A 23375-nucleotide genomic window follows, 5' to 3' on the forward strand; every position below is an offset into this window, starting at 1 on the left:
ATAAATCATGCTGCTATAAAGACACATGCACGTATGTTTATTGCAGCACTATTCACAATAGCAAAGACTTGGAATCAACCCAAATGTCCATCAGTGACAGACTGGATTAAGAAAATGTGGCACATATACACCATGGAATACTATGCAGCCATAAAAAAGGATGAGTTTGTGTCCTTTGTAGGGACATGGATGCAGCTGGAAACTATCATTCTTAGCAAACTATCACAAGAACAGAAAACCAAACACTGCATGTTCTCACTCATAGGTGGGAACTGAGCAATGAGATCACTTGGACTCGGGAAGGGGAACATCACACTCCAGGGCCTATCATGGGGAGGGGGGAGGGATTGCATTGGGAGTTATACCTGATGTAAATGATGAGTTGATGGGTGCTGATGAGTTGATGGGTGCAGCACACCAACATGGCACAAGTATACATATGTAACAAACCTGCACGTTATGCACATGTACCCTAGAACTTAAAGTATAATAATAATAATAATTATAATAATAATAAATTGTTGCCCTAATGCCCTGCTCACTAAGTAGGCAACTTGTATCATTGGTGGGTTAAATTCAATGAAATAAGAAAATGCACAGTTATGGTTGGATTTAGCCATAAGTTTTCATCATGCATTTAAAAGTCATGTTATTTACTGCACTTTGTTAAAATGGGTTCTGTCTCCAGAATGAAGTCAAATGTGATATTATTGATTACATCAAAGCCTGGCCTGGGAAGTGGATGCTATCAGAAGGAGGAGGACGGCCTTTTACCCTAGCATCACCTATTCATTTTGCTAGGGTCATGAAGGAAAAATATGAACACAAGTATATGAACAGAAACTTGAGATTTTTAAAAGTGACAAGGAAGAGAGCTTAGTGGAAACATAGGAAAACTTATTGTGAATAAAAAGAGTTTTGAAAATGATAAATCTTTGAAAATAATTGTATCATAATGTGAAGACCCCCAGGTTTCTTAAAGATATTTGAAAATCAATAGGTAAATATATATGTGGGGAAATAAGAGAAGCCTAAAGATAATATATCATTATAAATTGAATATCAAGGGTTTGTCAAGGTTAAAGTTGTACCAGACAAAGCTAAACTAGCAAAGTAAAGTATATTTGAGATTATTAAAGTAGGAGAATATTGAACTCAACTCTTGCAGGAATGTTTTTAAATACTGGAGTGACCTAGTGAAAAAATACTAGAGGACATTAGGTGGTGGGGTGAACAGTGGGATATGCCAAGCACATTGGATAATTCCTGAGTTTGCAAATTCTTTTCTCTATGATTAGGCCATCTGTATTTGCCAATTAATGCCTATAGATGTCAGGTACCTACGCTCCTACAGAGACTGGGAGCTCAGAGCACTATTTCCTTCAATGTTAAAATTTCAAAGACCTGGTTCATATTTCCTTGAGAAAGATAATTCCTGGTTTGCAAAACTGGCAAGAGGTTGAGAGAAGATTTGTATACATTACAAAAGGGCAGAGAAAGAATTTACAATTGCAAGTGTTCTAAAATAAGTCCTTTAAGAAAAAAGAGGTCAGGCCGGGCGCGGTGGCTCAAGCCTGTAATCCCAGCACTTTGGGAGGCCGAGACGGGCGGATCACAAGGTCAGGAGATCGAGACCATCCTGGCTAACACGGCGAAACCCCGTCTCTACTAAAAACACACAAAAAAAATTAGCCGGGCGAGGTGGCGGCGCCTGTGGTCCCAGCTACTCGGGAGGCTGAGGCAGGAGAATAGCGGGAACCCGGGAGGCGGAGCTTGCAGTGAGCTGAGATCTGGCCACTGCACTCCAGCCTGGGCGACAGAGCGAGACTCCGTCTCAAAAAAAAAAAAAGAAAAAAGAGGTCAGGGGCCGATAGTCAGGAAGAAACCTGCCTAATGCTTAATCAAGCTGAAGTGAATTTCAAGGCCTTCTTGGTTAGGTTCTAGTAAGCTAACAATCAGAAATGTATAAACACCAGTGCTTTTTTTCTTTTGCAGAAAAGCAATATATGTTCTGGTGTTTTAGGTTCACTTTTTCCCCTCATCCAACAAATATTTACTGTGAAACACTAAAATAACAGTGACTACACCAAGGACTTCAGATATAAAGATATTTGATAAGACAAACTCTCTGACCAGAAGGTTCTCATAGGTTAATGGAAGTAAAGGTGAGTAAACAGGGAATGAGAAAAAGTTTTAAAAGTGTTATGTCTGCAATGCTATGGGAGCAGAGAGGGCAGAACGCAACTCCATCTGGGGAATTTGAGAGAGTCAAAGTTCACAGAGGAAGAAAACCAAGTCCTCAAGGAAAACAGCAAGAGATGGGGACACCAGGCATGAAGAATAGTGTTTGCAAATGTCAGAGGAGTGAAAAAGCAGCATGTCAGTTCATGGAAAAATGAAAGCTTTCTGCAGATAGAATGTACGGAAAACATGAGGCAATGACAGATTTTGATTTTCTTTGTTCTGGTAAGGAAGTTGGGTTTTAGCTAATATATATTGGAGAGACTATACTATTCAGACTGACATTTTAGAAATACACCCTTGGGATACAAGGTAAATGAGATACAACAGAATCCCAGGGAAAAGTGTGCAATGATTTGGAAGAGAAAATGGATTCGAGATTTTAAAAATCAGGCTCACTACCTGGATATGGCAGCAAAAATAATGCAGGGATTAAAATTGACTTGGTAACTTTCCGTTTAAAATGAAGCAATATGTAGCTTCATTTTGAGAAGGAGAGTGAAGAATGAGGCATAAGTCTCAATTCATGGGTCGTCTTCAGTAAGCTGAGGGTGATTGTGAACCTACATACCTTATGACTGTTAGGGAGTTCAGGTAAGATGGTTATATGAAAATGTTTTCTAGAAAGGTCCATGCAAATATGAGACTCCATTTTTCCCCTCTTTAATTCTTTTGTAAACTTTTATGGTTATCAACAAATATATAAATAAGACTATCGCTATCAAAAGTCAATGTGAATTTTTAAGATAATTTCTGAAGAACACAAAGCATATCAAAATCTCAGTAATAATTATCGGAGTTACTCTGGATTTTGTATAGATCTGGCAAGAGAAATCAAATCTCAAAATTACAATCGTAGGATCTCTCTAAATGTGCTTTTTAATCTTGACTCTTTGGTCTCTCTCTGCTTCAGTTTCTCCTTTCTGCTTACCTGCTTTCAATTCCATTATGTTGATGAGTTTCAGTTTTAGAGGGGAGGTGCTTTGCACATAGCACTATTGTGACTGTTAAAATCAACCATAAAAGGTAGACATTTCTATGATTTTTTAAAAAATCAGGATAATTCAAGAGGCATTTAGAGAATAGGCAGAACATTGATATAGTTTGGCTGTGTCCCTACCCACATCTCACCTTGAATTGTAATAATCCCCACATGTCAAGGGTGGGCCAGGTAGAGATGATTAAATAATGATGTCAGTCTCCCCCATTCTGTTGTCATGGTAGTGAATACGTCTCATGAGATCTGGTAATTTTTTCAATGGGAGTTCCCCTGCATAAGCTCTCTTGCCTGCCACCATGTAAGCCATGCCTTTCCTTCTCCTTTGCCTTCCACCATGATTGTGATACCTTTGCAGTCATGTGGAACTGTGAGTCCATTAAACCTCTTTTTCTTTATAAATTACCCAGTCTTGGGTATGTCTTGATTAGCAGCATGAAATGGACTAATACAAATATGTGTATGCTTTGCATTAAAATGCAGTTGATTATATGTTTAATGTATTAATTTTTGCATTCTTAGCTCAATTCCTAAACCATTGAAACACTGAAACTATAAAAACCTTGATAAACCATGGTTTATCTTCTATGTTTTATTTAGGCTCTAACACAATAAATGCAATAAACTTTCAGTATATAGTTTTACCAAGGAAAAAAAGGCTATCCACTGATCTCAATTCTAATTTTGTGTTTCTATGGTAGTCTTCATGAATTTTTATGGTAATTACCTCAAGCAGATGTTTTAGTCTCTTATCCTGATAATAAGAGACACAGTAGAATAAAAAGGAATGGTTTGGGAGAGCTCATGAGAGTGTAGTGGCATTCATGAAAATAGGAAAAAGAAGGGAACATATAGGGGGTGACTTTAAAATGTCAAAATCCATGTTTAAGTTTATTAGAATAGTAAGTTATGAAAAGATTTTCTTAAAGTTACATTTGTTAAGAAAGATAAATGGGGGAATACAAATATAAACATTTAACTCTCATTTTGAGTTTACAAAAATAAACCAGAGCATTTTCATTTTATATCTCAACCTCTTTTGTAGGGTATTTCAAATAAGTTTAAACAGTAAGTGCTTCAGTTAAGGCCTCAAAGTAAGGTGTAAATTGTAAAATGTAGACAATGGTTCATTTATTTAGTCTGTTTTATAAATTTTATGTATTTTGGCAGGTTTGGTTATAATGCCTAGACCTTTGTGGGTGAGAAAAACAAAGTTATATAAATGCAAATTAATCCTTCCTTTGAAATCATTTATGTTGGTAAATGTATGCCAAAAAGATATTATATTTAATATTAATACACAAAGGCAAGCATGAGGAGGATTCTAAATGTTTATGACACCAATATCAAAATCTAGCTAAGAAATTGTCCTCAGAGAGACTAAAGAAGAAAAACAAGTTGCATCAGTTTGTACCTACACCAGTGATAGAAATACATAAATCACAGTAGTGATAATCAGATGTGTCTGTCCAGATTTAATGGGATGCACACTTAGATAATCAAAGTCTCAAATAGCTCTATGGTGGGGATATCTGGTGGATGAATATGTACTAACTGTGGGGCTGCTTATATGAAAAAGTGGAATTCCCATAGTGCTAAGCAGCAAAACTTCCATTTCTCTATATAGATGAGTATAAATTAACCTGATATTTAGGTATGTGCATGTTTAATATATTCCTATATATACTCTGAAGTAATGTTATGCAAAACAGTTCCTATCCAATCAAAATAAAGTATATCCGAAACAAAATTGAATGTGAGGAAAAGAGATGAAATTGTTTTCTGCTACTCTTATAAGACCTTAAGAGTAGAGTAAGGTCTTATAAGTCAGATTCAATTAACCTTATAAGTAAGATAAAATTAACAGCCTAAAAAAGTGGCTGGAATTGACAAGTTATGAAGTTGCCTGTGATAGCCATTGACCCAGCTTTTTATTTTATTTGCCTATGGTTTCCCAGATGACTTATGCCTGGAATGCTGAAGATTTAGCTTAAAAAGAGGACAGCTCCTAAGGGTTCCAATTAGCTGAGTTGATTAAAGCATTCATTGAAAGCAAAATCAAAAATGTAATGATTCCATATTCTCCTAGATCAATTGCTGTTTGTTCAATGGCTGTGAGCCAAAACATGTCACACTGGACTCATCAATGATACATGTCTTTGTATATGAAGCACTGTGTGACTGGCACCATGTATCACTATGTTGACAAACAACTTGAGAGTACCTGTCTCTTGACTTCTTTGGAAGCAAAGGCTTATCTGTTATTCACTGTCTTAGCATCCTCAGTTCCCCACCAAGAAGAACCCCAATCTAGTTCTAAAGCAGATTGGAGTATTGGTCAGAACTCATTTCAAATCTATGTTCCTTTAGTCAAACTTCTGTTATTTGAGAAAGGTAACTTAACTTTTTGAGTCTCAATTTCTTTTAAAGTAAAAATAGTCATACCAATGTCAAAAGGTTATTGTGAGAATTAGCTGAGATGATGTATACAACATTCATACATTCTTAGCATAGTGCCTGACAGAAGATGGGCATTCAGCAACTATTCATTGAATAAATGTTTTCAGTCATGGATACTCTGTATGAAGAGATGTATAAAGAGAATCTGCACAGAGAAGCAAATGCCATTAGGTATGAAGTCCAGATGAATTCGTTTTATATAGCTGCCTGTCAAGAGACAATCTGGTTCTAATCAAACCGGAAGACAATAAGTGGAGAAAAATTCTGGAGCATTGTTTCTTAGATTTTATGTGCACAGAAATTACCTGGGGATCTTTTAAGAATGAAGATTGAGGCTGGGGTGCAGTGGCTCACGCCTGTAATCCCAACACTTTGGGAGGCCAAGGCAGGCGGATCATGAGGTCAGGAGTTCGAGAGCAGCCTGGCCAGTGTGGTGAAACCCCATCTCTGCTAAAAATACAAAAATGAGCCGGGCATGGTGGTGCGCACCTGTGGGCCCAGCTACATGGGAGGCTGAAGCAGGAGAATCGCTTGACCCCAGGAGGCGGAGGTTGCAGTGAGCCGAGATCGCACCACTGCACTCCAGCCTGGGCGACAGAGTGAGACCCTGTCTCCACCAAAAAAAAAAAAAAAAAAAAAAAAATTAAGGTTGTGATTCAGTGGGTTGAATCTGAGAGGCTGCATTTCCAGCAAACTCCAGGGGAGGCATATGCTGGTGTCCGCTGAATACACTTTCGCAAGGCCCTAGAGTACTTGAATGCATGGCAAGAAATACCATACTTAGATCTCTAGTTGTCTAGACCAACATTCTGTTTCCTACCACAACTTAAAATTTATATATTTATTTAACAAAAAATGATTTAGTGCTTCCTACCTGTCAGGCACTATTCTAGGTTCTAAGCATAAAGTAGCAAACGAGACAGATATGGATAACACCCTCATTTAGTCTAGTGGTAGTCAGAAAACAAACATATTAACCAATTAATTAAAATAGGTTCTAGTGGTGATTAAAAGTCTAACGAAAATAAACTGAAGGGACTGGGAGAGTGTGGATGGTCAATGAAGTCTTCTCGAGGACGGAGAAAATTGAACTGAAACCTGAATGTTGAGAAACAGGCTTCTGTGTAAGACCTGAAATTTTCATACCAAGTGAACAGAAAGTGTAAAACTACTGAAACAACAATGGGTTTGGTTTGCAGGAGGAAACGGAAAAAAGTCATTATGGCTGGAAGCTTCAACCTAAATGTGAGACAGTGATCAGAGCAGTAAAAAGGGACAAGATCATACCTGGAAGAGGTGGGAATGGTGCAGAAATCACTCTAAAACCATTAGGGAAATCTCAGATGTTGGATCTTAGATGTGTCTTAACAGCTCCACAGAGGATTAAAGGTGATGGAAGGAATGATCCTACAGGAAAATACACCTGGCTAAGCAGAACAAGTGATTGAAAAAGAGCTAAAATAAGATATGGGACACAAACTGGGAGAGGGGGGAAGCATAACTTAAAAGAAAGGTCAAAACTGCAACTGGTTTACATGACAACAAACAAAAATGCATTACTTATGCCAGGCAAGCTTATCTAATGGCACCCTTGTAGCAAACTCTCCATTGCTACAGAACAAATAATATTTTTCTGGCCAGGCGTGGTGGCTCACACCTGTAATCCCAGCACTTTGGGAGGCGAGCGGATCATGAGGTCAGGAGATCGAGACCGTCCTGGCTAACACAGTGAAACCCCGTCTCTACTAAAAATACAAAAAATTAGCCAGGCATGGTGGTGGGCGCCTGTAGTCCCAGCTACTCAGGAGGCTGAGGCAGGAGAATGGTGTGAACCCGGGAGGCGGAGCTTGCAGTGAGACCCGATCGCACCACTGCACTCCAGCCTGAGAGACAGAGACTCCGTGTCAGAAAAAATAAATAAATAAATATAAGAGAAAAAAATCTGAATAGAAAAGATTGGGTAACTACTAGAGGAGACATAAAAATATAACTTTTGTTAGCTATAGACTGCAGCCCCAAACTTTTCTTGCTTTCCACAGAATATTGGAAACAATAGTGAGAGACGGTAGATGGCACTATAAAAGTCAGCAGTGAAGAAAATAAGATATAAGAAAGCACCCCTTGCACTAAGAAAAAGCCTAGTAGAAAAAAAGACTCATCATTATTATGCCAAGTGTAAGATATTAAATGCCTTATACCATAATGATTTTCATACTCTACCTACCTACCTATATATCTACTATCTGTTTAGTACACTGTTTTATTGGGATACATGCCAAACCCCAACGCCAATAAAAACAAAATTTAAGAGCTCCCAGAGATTACAGTAGCTAAATAAGAATGAATAATATAATGTTTACTCAATTGCAATTTTAATGAGCCTCCTTACTTACTAGTGAGTAAGTCTAATTATTTAAGGCCTTGCAGTGTAGTACCTATTAACACATAGGTGCATTCCAATTGACTTCTGATTTTGTCTCATGATTAAAGTCTCTGCGAGCTAGTAGCTGTTAACATGTTAGAGCATTTCCAATTGACTCTGATTTTCTGTCTTGTTTTTAATATATATGAATAAAGGAGCATACGTTAAAATGGTGCTGCTAACTCCCCAAGTGAGAAACAGGTTGGAGTATTTTGTTCAGTAGCCAAGGAATGGCAAGGTGAGTCACCCTTTCTCACCTGAATGCCTAATGCGAGGCACACAATTTTTATGTATTCATGCAGTATTGTGATTATATTCTGTGGCAAAATAGCAGGTTAATTTTTGTTTGATTGTGTATCATTTCATTCTGTTCTGTTCCATTGACCTCGTTAACCACCTGTATTAATCATCTAAACCACAGAGTTCAGACTTTTTCTCCTACCCTGTTTTTCTGTTGGTTGTTTTTGGCATTTATTAACAGCAACAATGTTTTCTTTCTCATTGGCCTTTTATGTATCTCATTTCACTCATTCAGCAAATACTAAATAAGTGTCAATTTTGGGGTGTCAAGGCAAAATGAGGGAGTGGAGTGAGATGAGGCTAGGAAGAAAAACAGAGCCAGGTCATTTGAGGTCTTATAAACTTTTGAAAATCTGGCCTTTATCTTAAGAGAAAAAGGAAACTAAGAAAAATATTAAGCGCTGGAGTGACACCATATTACTTCTGCCACTTGTTTTGTCTTGTTTCCCTCCCTCTCCAATTGGGATCACCTTAAACAGTGACTTTATACTGTTATCCCATCATTTACATTTCCTATTTCCAACTCACAATTTTTTATGAAAGAAAAAGGTTGCCAATTGTATGAAAATAACTACTCCGAGAGACATAAGAGAGTTTGTAAATAGACACCTATTAGTTGGTTCATAAAAACATATGATAGAGGCTATGGGTAGAGTCATTATTTGTAAATCACAGCTCATCTCCAAAAAAGAAAGAAATAGGGGACATGCTTTGTTGATGCTCATCATTACAACTTAATAGTACCAGTATAAAAATGAATACTTAATGGACAGGTATCTGTGACATAAGAATCCTCTCAGCAATGTGCTTGATCTACCCACGTATGTGCCTGATAATGAAGCCTCATTTAGGGTTGTGAGTGTATATATGCTTGTTCCTGGTGTTCTATTAACATCTGGCTATAGTAGGCAATTTCTCTTTTGGCTTTGTTTTTTTAAAAAAGATAATGTAACTTATGTGGGTGCCTATCCGGTTTCAATTGCTCATTTTATTGATTTAACAATAATAGTCGTTGATGGTCATGTCTTCCCCAGGAGAAGAAGTTGACAGACAGCTGTGCAGAGATGCCATCTTTCCCATCCCTGTGGCCTGCGATGCCCCATGCCCAAAAGACTGTGTGCTCAGCACGTGGTCTACGTGGTCCTCCTGCTCACACACCTGCTCAGGGAAAACCACAGAAGGGAAGCAGATACGAGCACGATCCATTCTGGCCTATGCGGGTGAAGAAGGTGAGTCTCCAGCTTCAGACGCCATCTAGGTTCGTTTCAGAAGTTAGTGTGCGTCTTTTTTGTGTAGCCTGGATAAGATGATATTCTATGAAAATCAACTGCCAAAAATCCAGCCATATCTGTTGATGTGTTGAGCAATTTGATTCTGTCCCCCAAAGTTAATCTTGAAAATGGATCTCTAACAAAGGAGGAAAGACTTTTAAAAGTGAACTCATTTTGCTTTTTCCCAGCCTCCCAGTCATTAGAGATCTTTGTAAGCCAAAGTGTTAAGCCTTTAAAACGGTCTGAAAATGGCTCCCAAAATTCCAGGTATTTCTTTGTTTTTTATGAATTTCAGAAGTCAGTTTTATCCTTTGAAATCAAATTCTACCTTCTCATAAATAAGTATATATGTCTAATAATAAAGTTTATTTAAAATCACCACAAGAATAGCTAGTGTTCAACTGAAAATTGCATGAGTTTTCAGTTTCTTTTGCTTTCTTGAACATAGGCTCTGAGATCCAGAAATCTCATATGTAAATTTTGTTCATTTTTAAAATATGTTGCTCCTAAATCACTTCACCCTATAGAGTGAATAAAGCATGTTTGTCACATATTCAGACCTCACTTGCAAGCTTTATTGCCAAGAAATACAAGGCTCTTGGTAATTGTCTCTCAAGATGATATCCAAATGCTAATTTGGCCTCTGTGTGACTGGGTGATATAATGTCATACTTAATCTTGTCATTCTGAAAAATAACACAGGAGTGAGAAAAGCATAAAAGTAAATCAAATTTGTTCACATTAAGGCATGTTCTTTAGCAAGAATATAAGTGTATGTCATTTAAACATTATCAAGCTAAATGACTCTTTGTTCACATTTAGCACTAATACGTAATTATTTGTAATATGCATAACATTTATGTTTTCCCCAAATTATCGATTTGCAGGGGAGTTTTGTGTTGCCTATGCCTTTTTCTATTTTTCTCTTTATGAAGTATTTTAGTGATAGAAACACAGTGTTCTTAGTCAAATTTGCTATCTGTGTGTGTAATAACTACATAAACATATAACTACCTTGGCCTTTGCACATGAGTGTTACATGAGTAAAACAAACATTTTACATGCAAAAAAGCCAACCAGTGTGAAGTTTTAGAATGTACTTTACAGTGTTCAAAAACTTTTTCTTACCATCTTAATATATACTTAACTCTTTGCTACAAAAAAGTGTATCTATTAAAAAATAGAACCTTTTACAAAGAAAATTATATTTCTTGTGTTGTCAAACAATGACTCTAACCTTGTGAAGATTGTAGGCAGACTTCAAGCTCTATCAGCTCAGATTATGTCTTGGGCGTCATTAAAATTAGATCTGTGGTCACCCTGCTTCCTATAAATTCATTATGTTCTGCAGACACTTGCTGTGTGACTATTAATGAGTGACTTTTCACCCCCGAGTCACATGGCAAGGATTTTGTCATGCTTGCAGAACTCACCAGATCATTATTCCTATAGACATGTTGCTTCACACTGAAAGGTCATGAAATGTTTTAAAGGCAGAAATTTGTGATTGCTCTTTGATATGTATCATCCACTTAGTTTGAAAGGGTAGGGCTTTGATAGTTTTTAATTAAGTTTAGTGGTTGCGTTATAAATAAGCCATGCTGGAAAGTTATAGATGTTTATATAGTAAATCACAAGGGCATTAATTCAAAACATAACTGCATTTCCTATAGTTTTGTTTTAATTGATATGTAATAATTGTATATATTTATAGGGTGCAGTGTGATGTATCAATATATGGATAAATTTTGTAATCAAATCAGAGTAATTAGCATATCCATCACCTCAGACATTTATCGTTTCTTTTAGCAAGGGCATAGAGAATCCTCTCTTCTAGCTATTTTGAAATACATAATACATTATTGTAAAACATAATTTTAAATAGAAGCCATAAAAGAAATTCTGTCAATGCTATTTGTCTCTGCTGCTATTTACCTCTGTTAATAACATTTATAAAAGCTGGTATAATTATATGAAATTTAGATTTCAAAGCCTATTTAGTACCTATTATTTGTTGGACACTGAAACACATTTTCTCTTAAAATCTTTCCTGATTCTGAACTATTTTTAATGATTTAGGAACAGCATCTGCAGGAAATTTTAAAATATGTTTCCCTGCCACTTAGATAACCCTTTGTAATTCTACACAAAAGTATGTCTTTCTATTATTCCTCAAGAATTAGTGCTTTGTGTCATAAGTGTTCTTAAATTTCTGTGGATCAGATACTTGACTGTGACAACTTTAAAGGAAAGTGCCACATTTGAGAAATGATATATGGAGTGTTTAGACAAGAAATTATATGGTTTTCTAGGGAAATGATACATAGGACAAGTCCATGTGAAATGTAGTTCTGGATTTATGCAATAAATGCTCCAACCTATACTTTCATTTTCCTTAATCAGAATGCCACCATTAAGCAATACTGAAGGTTAGATAACTCCTTGTAATTAATAAGGATAGACTAGGTTGTGCTTCAGTAATGGACAACGCAGACATTCAGGACCTTAAAAGAACAAAGTTTTATTTATTTCTTCCTCATGGAAATTTAGCTACAGTTTTGGGTAACTCTCCAGAGCAGTTTGTCCTTCATGAAATGTCACAACATTGCATCACCATACGAAGACCTGGTTCCACAATCCACAAGAGTGATTGTCATTTCTCATGTTTCATTGTTAATGCAAGTTGTATAACTATGCCTAACTTCAAGGAGAATGAGGGAAATATAATCCTACTATGTGCTAAAACGAGAGGAGTATTGGCTAGTACTCTTTTCCCTGATTCACTCAGTGTTCTTATTGTGTATCAGTGTGTATATATGTGTATATATGTGTGTGTGTGTGCGTGTGTGTGTGTGTGTATATATATATCCATAGATATACGATAAATAACTATTCTATATGGCCCCAATCCAGCAGATAAAACAGGGCTCTCCATCGTGAAAATGTTAGAATTCTTTTTGTCCCTCTTAAATGAATGACAGAATGATAGAATGGCACTTTCTCTTCCTCATACTGTACTTCTTTCCTTTCCTTTTTCTTTTCCTTTCCTTCACTTCCTTTTATTGCTAGGCTCTTTTTCTCCTTTCCTGAACAATTCTATCCAAAAAGCCATTTGGCAAAGCCAAGCAGCTGGGCATCTGTGTCAGCAGATGGGAGGTCTGCAGTGATCTAGAGTGGGCTGTCAGAGCCCAACTGGGTGAGGAGCAACCAAAGTGGGAAAAGAGGTGACCTGGCATGCAGTTTCAGAGCCACTGAGCAGGGTGAAGGACAGGGGGCACATGGGTTGTATGAGACGATAGAAGAGTGACTCAGCACTGGATGTCAGAGCATAGCAGGGTCAAGAGAGAATCCCAGAATCAAGGCGGCCAGCCCAGTGTGGGGTGTCACAACCAGACACAGTTGAGGAGGGTTTCTGTCATGTGGGTGGCCTCATGTAGGATGTCAGATCATGAGCAGAGTGAGGAAGATATCTTGTGGGTATAGCCATGGAGATGACAATGGGAGATGGAGTGTGGGGTGAGAGGGAATTGACAAAATAAGTACATGTATTTAACATAATAAGAGTCAGGTTTTTTTATTGCTGGAGAAGAGAGTCGCAAATATGTTAGCAAAGAAAACTAGTACACTCTGTGGTACAGCATTGGAATTGGATGTTATTAATTTATTTGAATTCATGGTGTTCAATTTGTTAAGATAAATATAGATCAAACATCAATGTAAGTGTGCAAATATAAATACATATTATATACATATATACATATATTAGCCTCACTCACTGAAAAGACCTGAGAGCAGCAAGACCTCAACAGCAGTAAGTAGATGCAGCAGTCAGATCTTGATTTCTTATACTTTTCTCTAATAAAAGGAACAAGGGAAACTGAGAAATGGCTGATTCCACAGCTGCGATAGAAGAAGTACAAGATGGGCCAGGAGGATCTTGTGGTAGAAAGTAAAGAGAATGTCAAAAGGCCACAGAAGCCAAGTTGAATGTTCTCCCACTGACCACGTATGCAAACAATTTTAGTAACAAAATAATAATACTAACAGACCGTTAAATAGGAAACCATGGATCCACACTTTATATAAATAAATAAATGAACTGAATCTCATTAAAAGCATTGTATTTACATAGTCTCAAATATTTCCCTAATAAAGTCTGACAGACACCCCCCTTAATATAGTGACCAAAGTTAGCATTATCAATAATGAAGCAAACCAAAATCTTGTGTCCTCAGTGTGATATAATGAGAATATGGCATCACTTCAGTGATAACTCTGTCAAAGATGCATATATAGAATCTATTCATGAGGAAATGTCAGATAAAATCTAATTGAAAGACATTGTACAAAATAATCTTTAATCTTCCAAAGTGTCTAAGCCATGAAAAGCAACGATTGAAAAACTGTTCTAGATTTAAGGAGACTAACGAAGTGTGATATCTAAATGTAATGCATGATTCTGAACTGAATCATTTTGCCATAAAGGACATTTTGGGACAGCTGGCAAACTTGAATGGGGTCTGGGGATTCAATGGTAATAACTTATCTGTTTATATTCTGATTTTTGGATTTTGAATATTGAATTGCTTATGTGTAGGAGGATGCTCTTGATCATGGGAAGCACGCACTAACATACTTAGGGTGATGGACATCTTCTCATCTTTTTCCAAATGGTCCAGGAAAAGAAAATTATTTATATCATACTTTTAATTTCACTGTAATTTTGAGATTGGTTCGAAATTAAACATGAAAAGGAAACAAATTTGTATAATTTTTTTGAGGTAGAATCTCTCTGTTGCCCAGGCTGGAGTGCAGTGGCCCGATCTTGGCTCACTGCAACCTCCACCTCCCAGGCTCGAGCAATTCTCCCGCCTCAGCCTCCTGAGTAGCTGGGATTACAGGTGCACCACCATGCCTGGCTAATTTTTTGTATTTTAGTAGAGACTGGGTTTCACCGTGCTACCCAGGGTGGTCTCAAACTCCTGAGCTCAAGCAATCCGCCCACCTTGGCCTCCCAAAGTTCTGGAATTACAGGCATGAGCCACCATTCCTGGCGCTTTCTATACCATCTTGAGTAACATTATATAACCTATTATCAATATACAAAATTTGTCATAAAATGCTAATTACTGAAATGTCATTTGGAAACCAAATCACAAGTACTGGCAACTGGTGATAGTTAATGTACTGGAGAAGGTAAAATTAGTTCTTTACACTTAAAAAAAAAAAGTGTGTGTGTGTGTGTGTGTGTATCTTCGAGAGGCTTGACTTCTGATTAAATAAAATTGGCAATTCACTTTTTAATGTTCTTACCTTAACATGTAAATATTGTCTAAACTGTAGGAGTGGTCTCAAAAAATGTTTTAAAGTTACGTTAGGAAATTCTAAAGGGAGGCAACCTTTTAATACTTACGTCTGGCATATTTTTTAATATAAATAGCAAGTTGAATTTGAACAAAAAATTAAAAATTAATGTTAGATTTTTAGCTTTCTCAATTTTTTGAACCTGTATTGTAGATCCTAACAAACTTCATGTAAAAAGGAAAAGGTTATCTTTTAAAATGTTTCCCACTGGGTATAACAATTTCTGTTAATTCTCATGATATAGTTAATTATTCTTACAGAACAAAAAAAAAGGAAAGAATTCATGGGATTATAAATTATGCTGCTATAAAGACACATGCACACGTATGTTTATTGCAGCACTATTCACAATAGCAAAGACTTGGAATCAACCCAAATGTCCATCAGTGACAGATTGGATTAAGAAAATGTGGCACATATACACCATGGAATACTATGCAGTCATAAAAAAGGATGAGTTTGTGTCCTTTGTAGGGACATGGATGCAGCTGGAAACCATCATTCTTAGCAAACTATCACAAGAACAGAAAACCAAACACCGCATGTTCTCACTCATAGGTGGGAACTGAACAATGAGATCACTTGGACTCGGGAAGGGGAACATCACACACCGGGGCCTATCATGGGGAGGGGGGAGGGGGGAGGGATTGCATTGGGAGTTATACCTGATGTAAATGACGAGTTGATGGGTGCAGCACACCAACATGGCACAAGTATACATATGTAACAAACCTGCACGTTATGCACATGTACCCTACAACTTAAAGTATAATAATAATAAATAATTTTTTTAAAAAAAGGAAAGAATATTTATTTTTGTTAAGTTCAATATGACCTGATAGAACTTCATCAACCAAATAGTAATGTCTTTATACCTGTCTTATACAAGCAGAGAATAGATGCAGATTGAAATAAATTGTCATTTTTCTCAAATAATTAATAGTCTTCAGAAGTCATATTTTACAATGCAGAACTTGAGAAGAGTATTTTTATTTAACTTGTTCAATTTTTATAGCTAAATGATTTTAACTGTAGTAACCAGGTAGTACCCATATTACCTAGAAAAATTTGAAGAACACCAGATTCATTGTATGTATGTGTATATATGTGTACTCATAACTCTGATTTCTAAGTAAATACTATCACTTCCCCATTCTCCCACCATTGACCTTGAAAAGAGAGTTCTGCTTCAATCTGTCACTACTTGACCGTCAAACAGGATTTATGCAGGCTGCACATTAGACAGTCTTCTGCCTGTTTCTGCAAAGAAAACCTGGGGGATGGGACTGTGCTACAGCAGAATCTCCTGAGGTACCCCACAGCTAATGCTGTTCCAATTCAGTACCCCCAAAGCATATCCTTGCCAATGCACTTTTCACCCAGCAGTGGTCTGCCATCAAAGGAATTCAGGCTACAGTGGCAGGAAAAGTTAGAAGCACCTTAAAAGTATAATTTATGGTACCATGATAATAGTACTCTTCACACTAATAGCTTCTTTATAACATAAGCCTAGGCTACTTATTCTTGTCGCCAATTACTTTCTGATGTGAACTCTACACTCCAATTGACTACGTCAATATTGTTAATTCCCAAGGTCACACCTGCCTGCATACCTTTGCTTCTGTTTATTTATTTTTCTACTTAGATACTATAGTCTTTTCCTTCTTTCCCTTTCCAGAATTCTGCTTATTGAAATCCTACTCCTTCAAAACTTTTCTGAGTGCATCTTTCAATCTCAGGCATTTTTCAGACTCCGAAATGTAGTGAAATTGTACTCTTTGAATCCCAGTTATACTAAATACCCCACCATATAATTTTTTCTTTCCATCTAGAATTATACTCATTTGTATGCTTGTCTTATCTCCCCTACTACTTTTCCCCATTATATTATGAGATCCTTGAGTGTAGCAGGAACTATTTTTAACCCCTGTAGGTATCCCTTGAAGCATCTCACATAAATATTGCATGTATTTAATTATTGTTTTAAACAAGGTTCTTTTTAAAAAAATTATCATCTAAATTGTAAGGACATAAATGCCAGAACCAGAAACATCATAGCTCTATTCAAATGCCTCCTAAAAAAGCTTTTATTAACTTGATGTGGGGAGGAAAAGTCACTTTTTTATTTCTAAGAAGTTTCACAGAATGACAGGTTTTTTATATAACCACAGGAGTTTATTTACATAGCAGAATTTTATCAAAGCCTTATAACATTATTCCCTTTGATGGAATAATAGAAAATCTAAATAGTGGTATTAGTATAAAACATACTTTTTGATGTAAGAGGATTTTTAAAATTATGACTAATTTTGTCATAAGTCACATTTTATAATTTCCCCAATACTATGAAAATATTCCCAGAAGGCTGGAATTACATCTTTCTGTAAATAATAGATAAATTCAATATTATACCTATCAACTTTTCTACCATAAAATTATCCCCCAAACAACATGATGCTGCTTCAATGACTAATTACTACAAACCATACTTTCAAAATTGCTATCTTCTTTTTATAATTAAGACCACATTGGGGCTTATTTGTGCAAGTATCCTGACATTAGACCAAAACTGCTGATGTATCTTTAATGTGCATTGGGGCAAGAAAATAAATAACCTTTATGTCTCTAAACTTAACCACTATCTCGCAGTTCCTCAACACTTTATACTGATGTTGTGAAAGTGTTTTTCTTATTTTATTTCAAAGCCAGTCAATTCCGATGTCAAAAACAATCTGAAGTTTTAAGATCACATTTTAAACAGCATACTTAATAATCACGGAGAAAATAAGGTAAATCAAGAAGCATATTCTTTGTGCAAGATCAGTACTTTTACTATTAAATATAAAGACATTATTAAAATAATTATACAAAAATATACACATATATTATGTCTATAATTAGCTTGTCTGAGAGTTAAGATTGGATAAATCTAGCACTTTGAAGAATGGGTAATAGGAGAGCTTACTTATTCTCCCCAGCCCAGTTAGAATGTTTTAGGATTCATTTCTATTCAAATCCTAAACTCCTTTGTGGAGGCTTCCAGGGTCACAGAGCTGTGTGACAGAGGATAGGATATGAACTGTGGCAGAGTTTCCACCATCATGAAGCAGAGAACATTAATGAAATGCTGTTTAATGCAGGTTGTTCTGATGTTGAGTCTATGTTCAACACTGCATAAATGATTCTAAATTGCAGTTGAGTTAATGCAGGTTATTCTGATGTTGAGTCTATGTTCAACACTGCATAAATGATTCTAAATTGAAGTTGGATTCTCGCATAGACTTTCTACTGATTTATTTGCTGAATAAAGGGATGTCTTTAATCATAAGGGAAGTGACACTGGAAGATCAGCTCAGGCTGTGGCCCATGGCTTTATGTTTGATTTGTATCCAAATCTCACTTCTTGAGCCATCTTCCATGTTAGGGTCACTCGCTACTGAATTGCCTTTTCTTACTCATTTTTAACTTTACGAAGCCTGCTTTTCTAAAATCTAAAGCCCACCTCTTATTATTTTCAACATTTCCTCTATTTCCTGTATTGCAAATATTTGTGAGGAGCACTCAGGGTTCCCACCATTCCACCAGTTCTTTCTTTTTTACAACTAGTTCTTTTATATTCTAAGATGAAGTCCAGAGGCTGCGTAAGTTCCCACAGAACAAACTGTCAATAAAGTGAGCAGTAAATTCTTCTAACATCCTGCTTTTAACAACGTAAGAATTTTTGTTTTCATAATTGTCATCAGAAATAGCACAGAGTCAACAAATTGGCCTCCATAAATTCCTCATTGTCACTATGGTCACATCATGTAAGCTGTTTGGGTTCATCCATTTAATGATTTTTAGCTCATAGAACAGTTGTGAATGTAAAATAAAATGCCACCTACAAAATACTTACAATGGGGCCACCACATTTTTTAAAAGTCCAGAATAACTCTTATACCATATACTATTAATTACAAGATGCATCTGTTTTACCCTGTAACATCTCTGGAATAATTGCATCTCACATTGGAATCATTTTAAAACCTCTGTGGCCAAGCAACAGTTATGGCATAGTCATCACTGCTCGTACATGTGAACTTTGTTGTTATTCCTGGTGGAGCAATTCCATGATGCTTCTGGAAAAAAAAAAAAAAACTGCTAGGACCATTTGAGGAAAGAAAATAAATCCCAGTTGCTTGCTTAAAACTCTCATTGACACCTTCTGGGGCAATTAAAAATGCTACAACATCAAAACTTAGAGATGCATATCAGCATCCTGGAAGACAATTCTGGAGACAAAAGGGGAGAACACTTTTTTAAGAAACCGTACATCGCTGGCACTTTTGACATCACAGAAGCTGATACTGAATAGGAGGAGAATACAGACTTCAGTGGGTGTGAATTAAAAATTGACTTGAAAGATTTGGATTCTGAATGTAAATAAGTTTTAGAAATACCTTTCCCTTTAATGTATGTAAAAGAACAATATTTAAAACTAACCCATAAAAAGCTATTTCAATAAGCATACAATATAAATTGAAGTAGATCAGAAAGAATTATCATAGTTTAATTTGCAGCCATTTCTTTTTCTTTGGGACATGTAAAATGATGGTGTATTGCACAGTCAATACAACTTAGACTTGAAGAAATATGATATTGTTACTCAGTGACCTTCCCAGTAACGCTCTGGAGCATCATGAAGTATCATTCCATGTTAATATCCCTGTTTCTAATCACCCTAAAACCTAATACATTAAATTAAGCAGCATTTCAAAAACTGTAACTAAGACTTGCAACTTGGGTAGTAACATTTGAAAATACACTTCATTTTCTCCATCCACAAAGTCTCAGTACCCATGTTTCTCCTGGTCAGCAATGACATGGGCCTTGTTTTATCTTATTTTCACTTTCTCTGGAGGGCAACAGCCTCTTTCTTTAAGGTCTTCCATAGACCCCTAAAGCAAGTATCATGTAACTACAGAGTTTATATTTTAAGCCAGATCATGCCAACTGAGGTAAGATTAACACGTAATTTGCTTCCCTAGCAGTGCAGCTGTGTGCCAAATAAGTGGCAGATATTGTTCTTGTCAGCCATGTTAATTCCAAAGAACAGAGAATGGTAAGGTTCCTGTTGGCACTGTATCTAATCTGCTATCATTGTCCATTTTTTTAGGTGGAATTCGCTGTCCAAATAGCAGTGCTTTGCAAGAGGTACGAAGCTGTAACGAGCATCCTTGCACGGTATACCACTGGCAAACTGGTCCCTGGGGTCAGTGCATTGAGGACACCTCAGTATCGTCCTTCAACACAACTACAACTTGGAATGGGGAGGCCTCCTGTTCTGTGGGCATGCAAACAAGAAAAGTCATCTGTGTGCGAGTCAATGTGGGCCAAGTGGGACCCAAAAAGTAAGAGCTTTAGAATGACAACAGTAAATCATGTAGCCAACTATGCAGAGGATTGGCTCAGGCGTCACTAGCTCCATGAAATGGAACATTTTGATGCTTGTCATACCTATCCTCAAGAGAAAGATTTGTTTGTTTTGAAAGTCAGCCACTGATAAAGCTGTAACAGCTTTGAGTTTTGTACTGGGGAACCATAAATTCTGTAGAAATCTTTCTATCTGGTACCTACTTTCTGTTTTATAGTAGCACTTTCTGCTTTTATTAAGCTAGTGAGGCAATGAAAGAAGTGCTTGCTGTAAGCCTGGCTGATCAATAATGACAGTGTACTAAGTCCTGGTAGTGTAGGTCATCCATGACCTCCTATATACCCCTAGGCTATGGAGGCTGTCCAATCTAGTTTAATTGGGTAGAAGCCTTGTATGATCTGCCTTTCATTTCCCCTAGACAACACTATATGAAAAATACCGAAGCATACTTACTATGTCTTTCAGTGGTTAGAGTAAAAACCATTTACTTCCAAGAGAGAGCCTTGGGATAGGATGAGTGTTATTATAAGTAGAAAAACTATCAGATTCTCAGGGTGCTTATGAGTACTGTAATAACAAGGCAAACACTTTGCTGGAGGGGAGAACAAGGAACCAGAGAGTTGGCATATTATATGTGCCTTGTGAGAAATATAAAGAAAAACAATGGCATAACTGAGCTAATCAATTCATAGAGAAAATAAATCAACTCTAAAAAAAATTGAGGGGAAAAACCTCTATTTTTCAAAACTTAACATACTTTTTAAAAATTCAAATCGCCTTAGCCATGTGAGATAAGAAATGATAAATGAGTCGATTTTTTTTAGCATGGGTTTAAAAGTAGCCTCATATTTTCTAAATACTCAGCCAAGTGGTTAAATATTGTGTGTAATCTTCAGCATGCTACCTAACTTTTATTCTGGCTAACAGTTTTCAAAATCTGTTGAAAGGATTTAATGAAAAATCTAATAGTAATCTAAGCACTCAATAAATGTTAGAAATTGGTTTTTTTCTTAAAAATTTCAGCTGCTCCTTAGTGTTCCAGGAAAATGGAAATAATGTCTCTGATGCATGAAAAACTCCAGGGAAACAAATATGAATCCCATTATGAGATGTTTGTATCTGCCCAGGGTTCCAGACATTAGGGATATTTTGCCTCACAATTTTTGTTTATATTGCTTGAAATTAGGAAACACGGAAAACATGCCAATGAGATTTGAATAAATTGAAAGACTGTTTCACATGTTTAATAGGTAGTCTCAAACCAATATTTTAATAGAAATTATGCTAAGGCTGTGATGAATCTAACTCAGGAAATTAATGTGCAGTATATTAAAATTCAAACGTGGTAACAGCAAGAGCAGATGTCCCAAGTCCTGGAGGATTCTGACTCTTGCTGGATCAAGAACAATGAGATCCGGCCACTGCACTCCAGCCTGGGCGACAGAGCGAGACTCCGTCTCAAAAAAAAAAAAAAAAGAAAAGAAATATTCACTACCCAGGCACAGGACCAACCTGTTGTGATGCCGGATGAGGGTTATCGCGCTGAGCTTCTACCAGTGAGCTCATTCTGTTCCTGTCCCACGGTTAATCACCTTTCAAATGTTGCTGTTGACATTTTCCTCACTTCTATAAGCTACAAAATATTTTTCCTGAGTAATGGATGTACGTATGTACAAGCCTATATGTGAAAGAGCCTGCTGGATTAACAGCATTAAATCAGTAGGAAGGGTATCCTGAAGTCCCACATCGTACTACCACAATAATTCATTAAAATTCGCTTTGCCCTTGCAGCGTTCATTCAGTGACCTGTATACATCTATAGACTTGTTAAATCAAATGGATGCACTTTGCCTTTAAGATTCTAGAAAATCAAGCAAATACTGTGAATTCAAAAGAAAATATTATTGCCTTTCTCTCTACATGCTAGGTTAAATTCAGTGAATGGTTTCCAATACTAGATATTTGAACCAAAAAATGCAAATTGAAAATTTGTTTTAAACTTCTCTTAATAAAACAGATTACTGTGCAATGGTAAAGTCAATGTTATTGATCTTATCTATCCTCCCGGTAACAAACTTCAACTCCTATCACATCTGTTTAATTTGACCTTGAATAAGATTTGGGGGGGAATCGATTCCTTGATTTAAACTGCAAACACTAAATACAAACAGTACAAAGGATAAAAGAAGCATGTTGACTGAACCAATTGCCTTGCCAAAGGAAGTCCAAATTCATTTTACTGGATGTAATCTAGGCTGTATAATTTACCTTTGTGTGTTCATTTAACAACTTTGTTGTTTGTAATTTTGTTCTCCACAGTTAGCCAAGTATCTTGCTGTGACTATTTCTCAACTAAAAGAGAATATTTGGAGGTTGTCAATGATAACATTGTAAATTTCATTGATTTATTCAGGGCTAATATCTGAGGGGCATGCAACTGAGTAATGCTCTCACATTGTTAAAGTTATAAAATTGCCTTATTGAACAAAAGTGCTGACAATCATAATTACTGACCAATAATCTCATAGTTCCAGAAGAATTAACTGAATTATATGTGGAGTTTTGCCATGTAATGTTCCCTGGTTAAGAATGCAGGTTAAATTGTAATTCTACTGATTTACAATCTAAATTATAATAATACATTTGCTTCTATGATTCAAATCTAAATTTATTTGTTGTCCGTGACTTTGAATAGTCATAGAAATTAGGAAAATTTCAGCTCAAGATAAATCAAAAATTATTTTTGAAATGTTGAATCTTATATATTTTAAAATTTACTTCCAAATGAACAGTAGGGTTTTAAAGTAATAGAGGAGAGCATGGATCTGTATAATTGAATAAAGCATAATATTTATGTATGAGAAAGAAAATTTACATAAATAATTATAATACAAGATATGTCAAAAA

At 36.3% G+C, this 23375-nt stretch overlaps 1 protein-coding gene across 1 annotated transcript in view; it reads left to right on the forward strand.

The window, feature by feature from the left end:
* Positions 1-23375, forward strand: part of THSD7A (thrombospondin type 1 domain containing 7A) — a 510460-nt gene that overhangs the window by 372300 nt on the left and 114785 nt on the right. The window contains exons 7-8 of the mRNA XM_025379535.1: positions 9455-9649; positions 20211-20445. Of these exons, the coding sequence (XP_025235320.1) occupies positions 9455-9649; positions 20211-20445 (430 nt within the window). The remainder of the gene's footprint in view (positions 1-9454; positions 9650-20210; positions 20446-23375) is intronic.

Source organism: Theropithecus gelada, chromosome 3 (assembly GCF_003255815.1).
Source record: "Theropithecus gelada isolate Dixy chromosome 3, Tgel_1.0, whole genome shotgun sequence".
Lineage (NCBI taxonomy): Eukaryota > Metazoa > Chordata > Mammalia > Primates > Cercopithecidae > Theropithecus > Theropithecus gelada.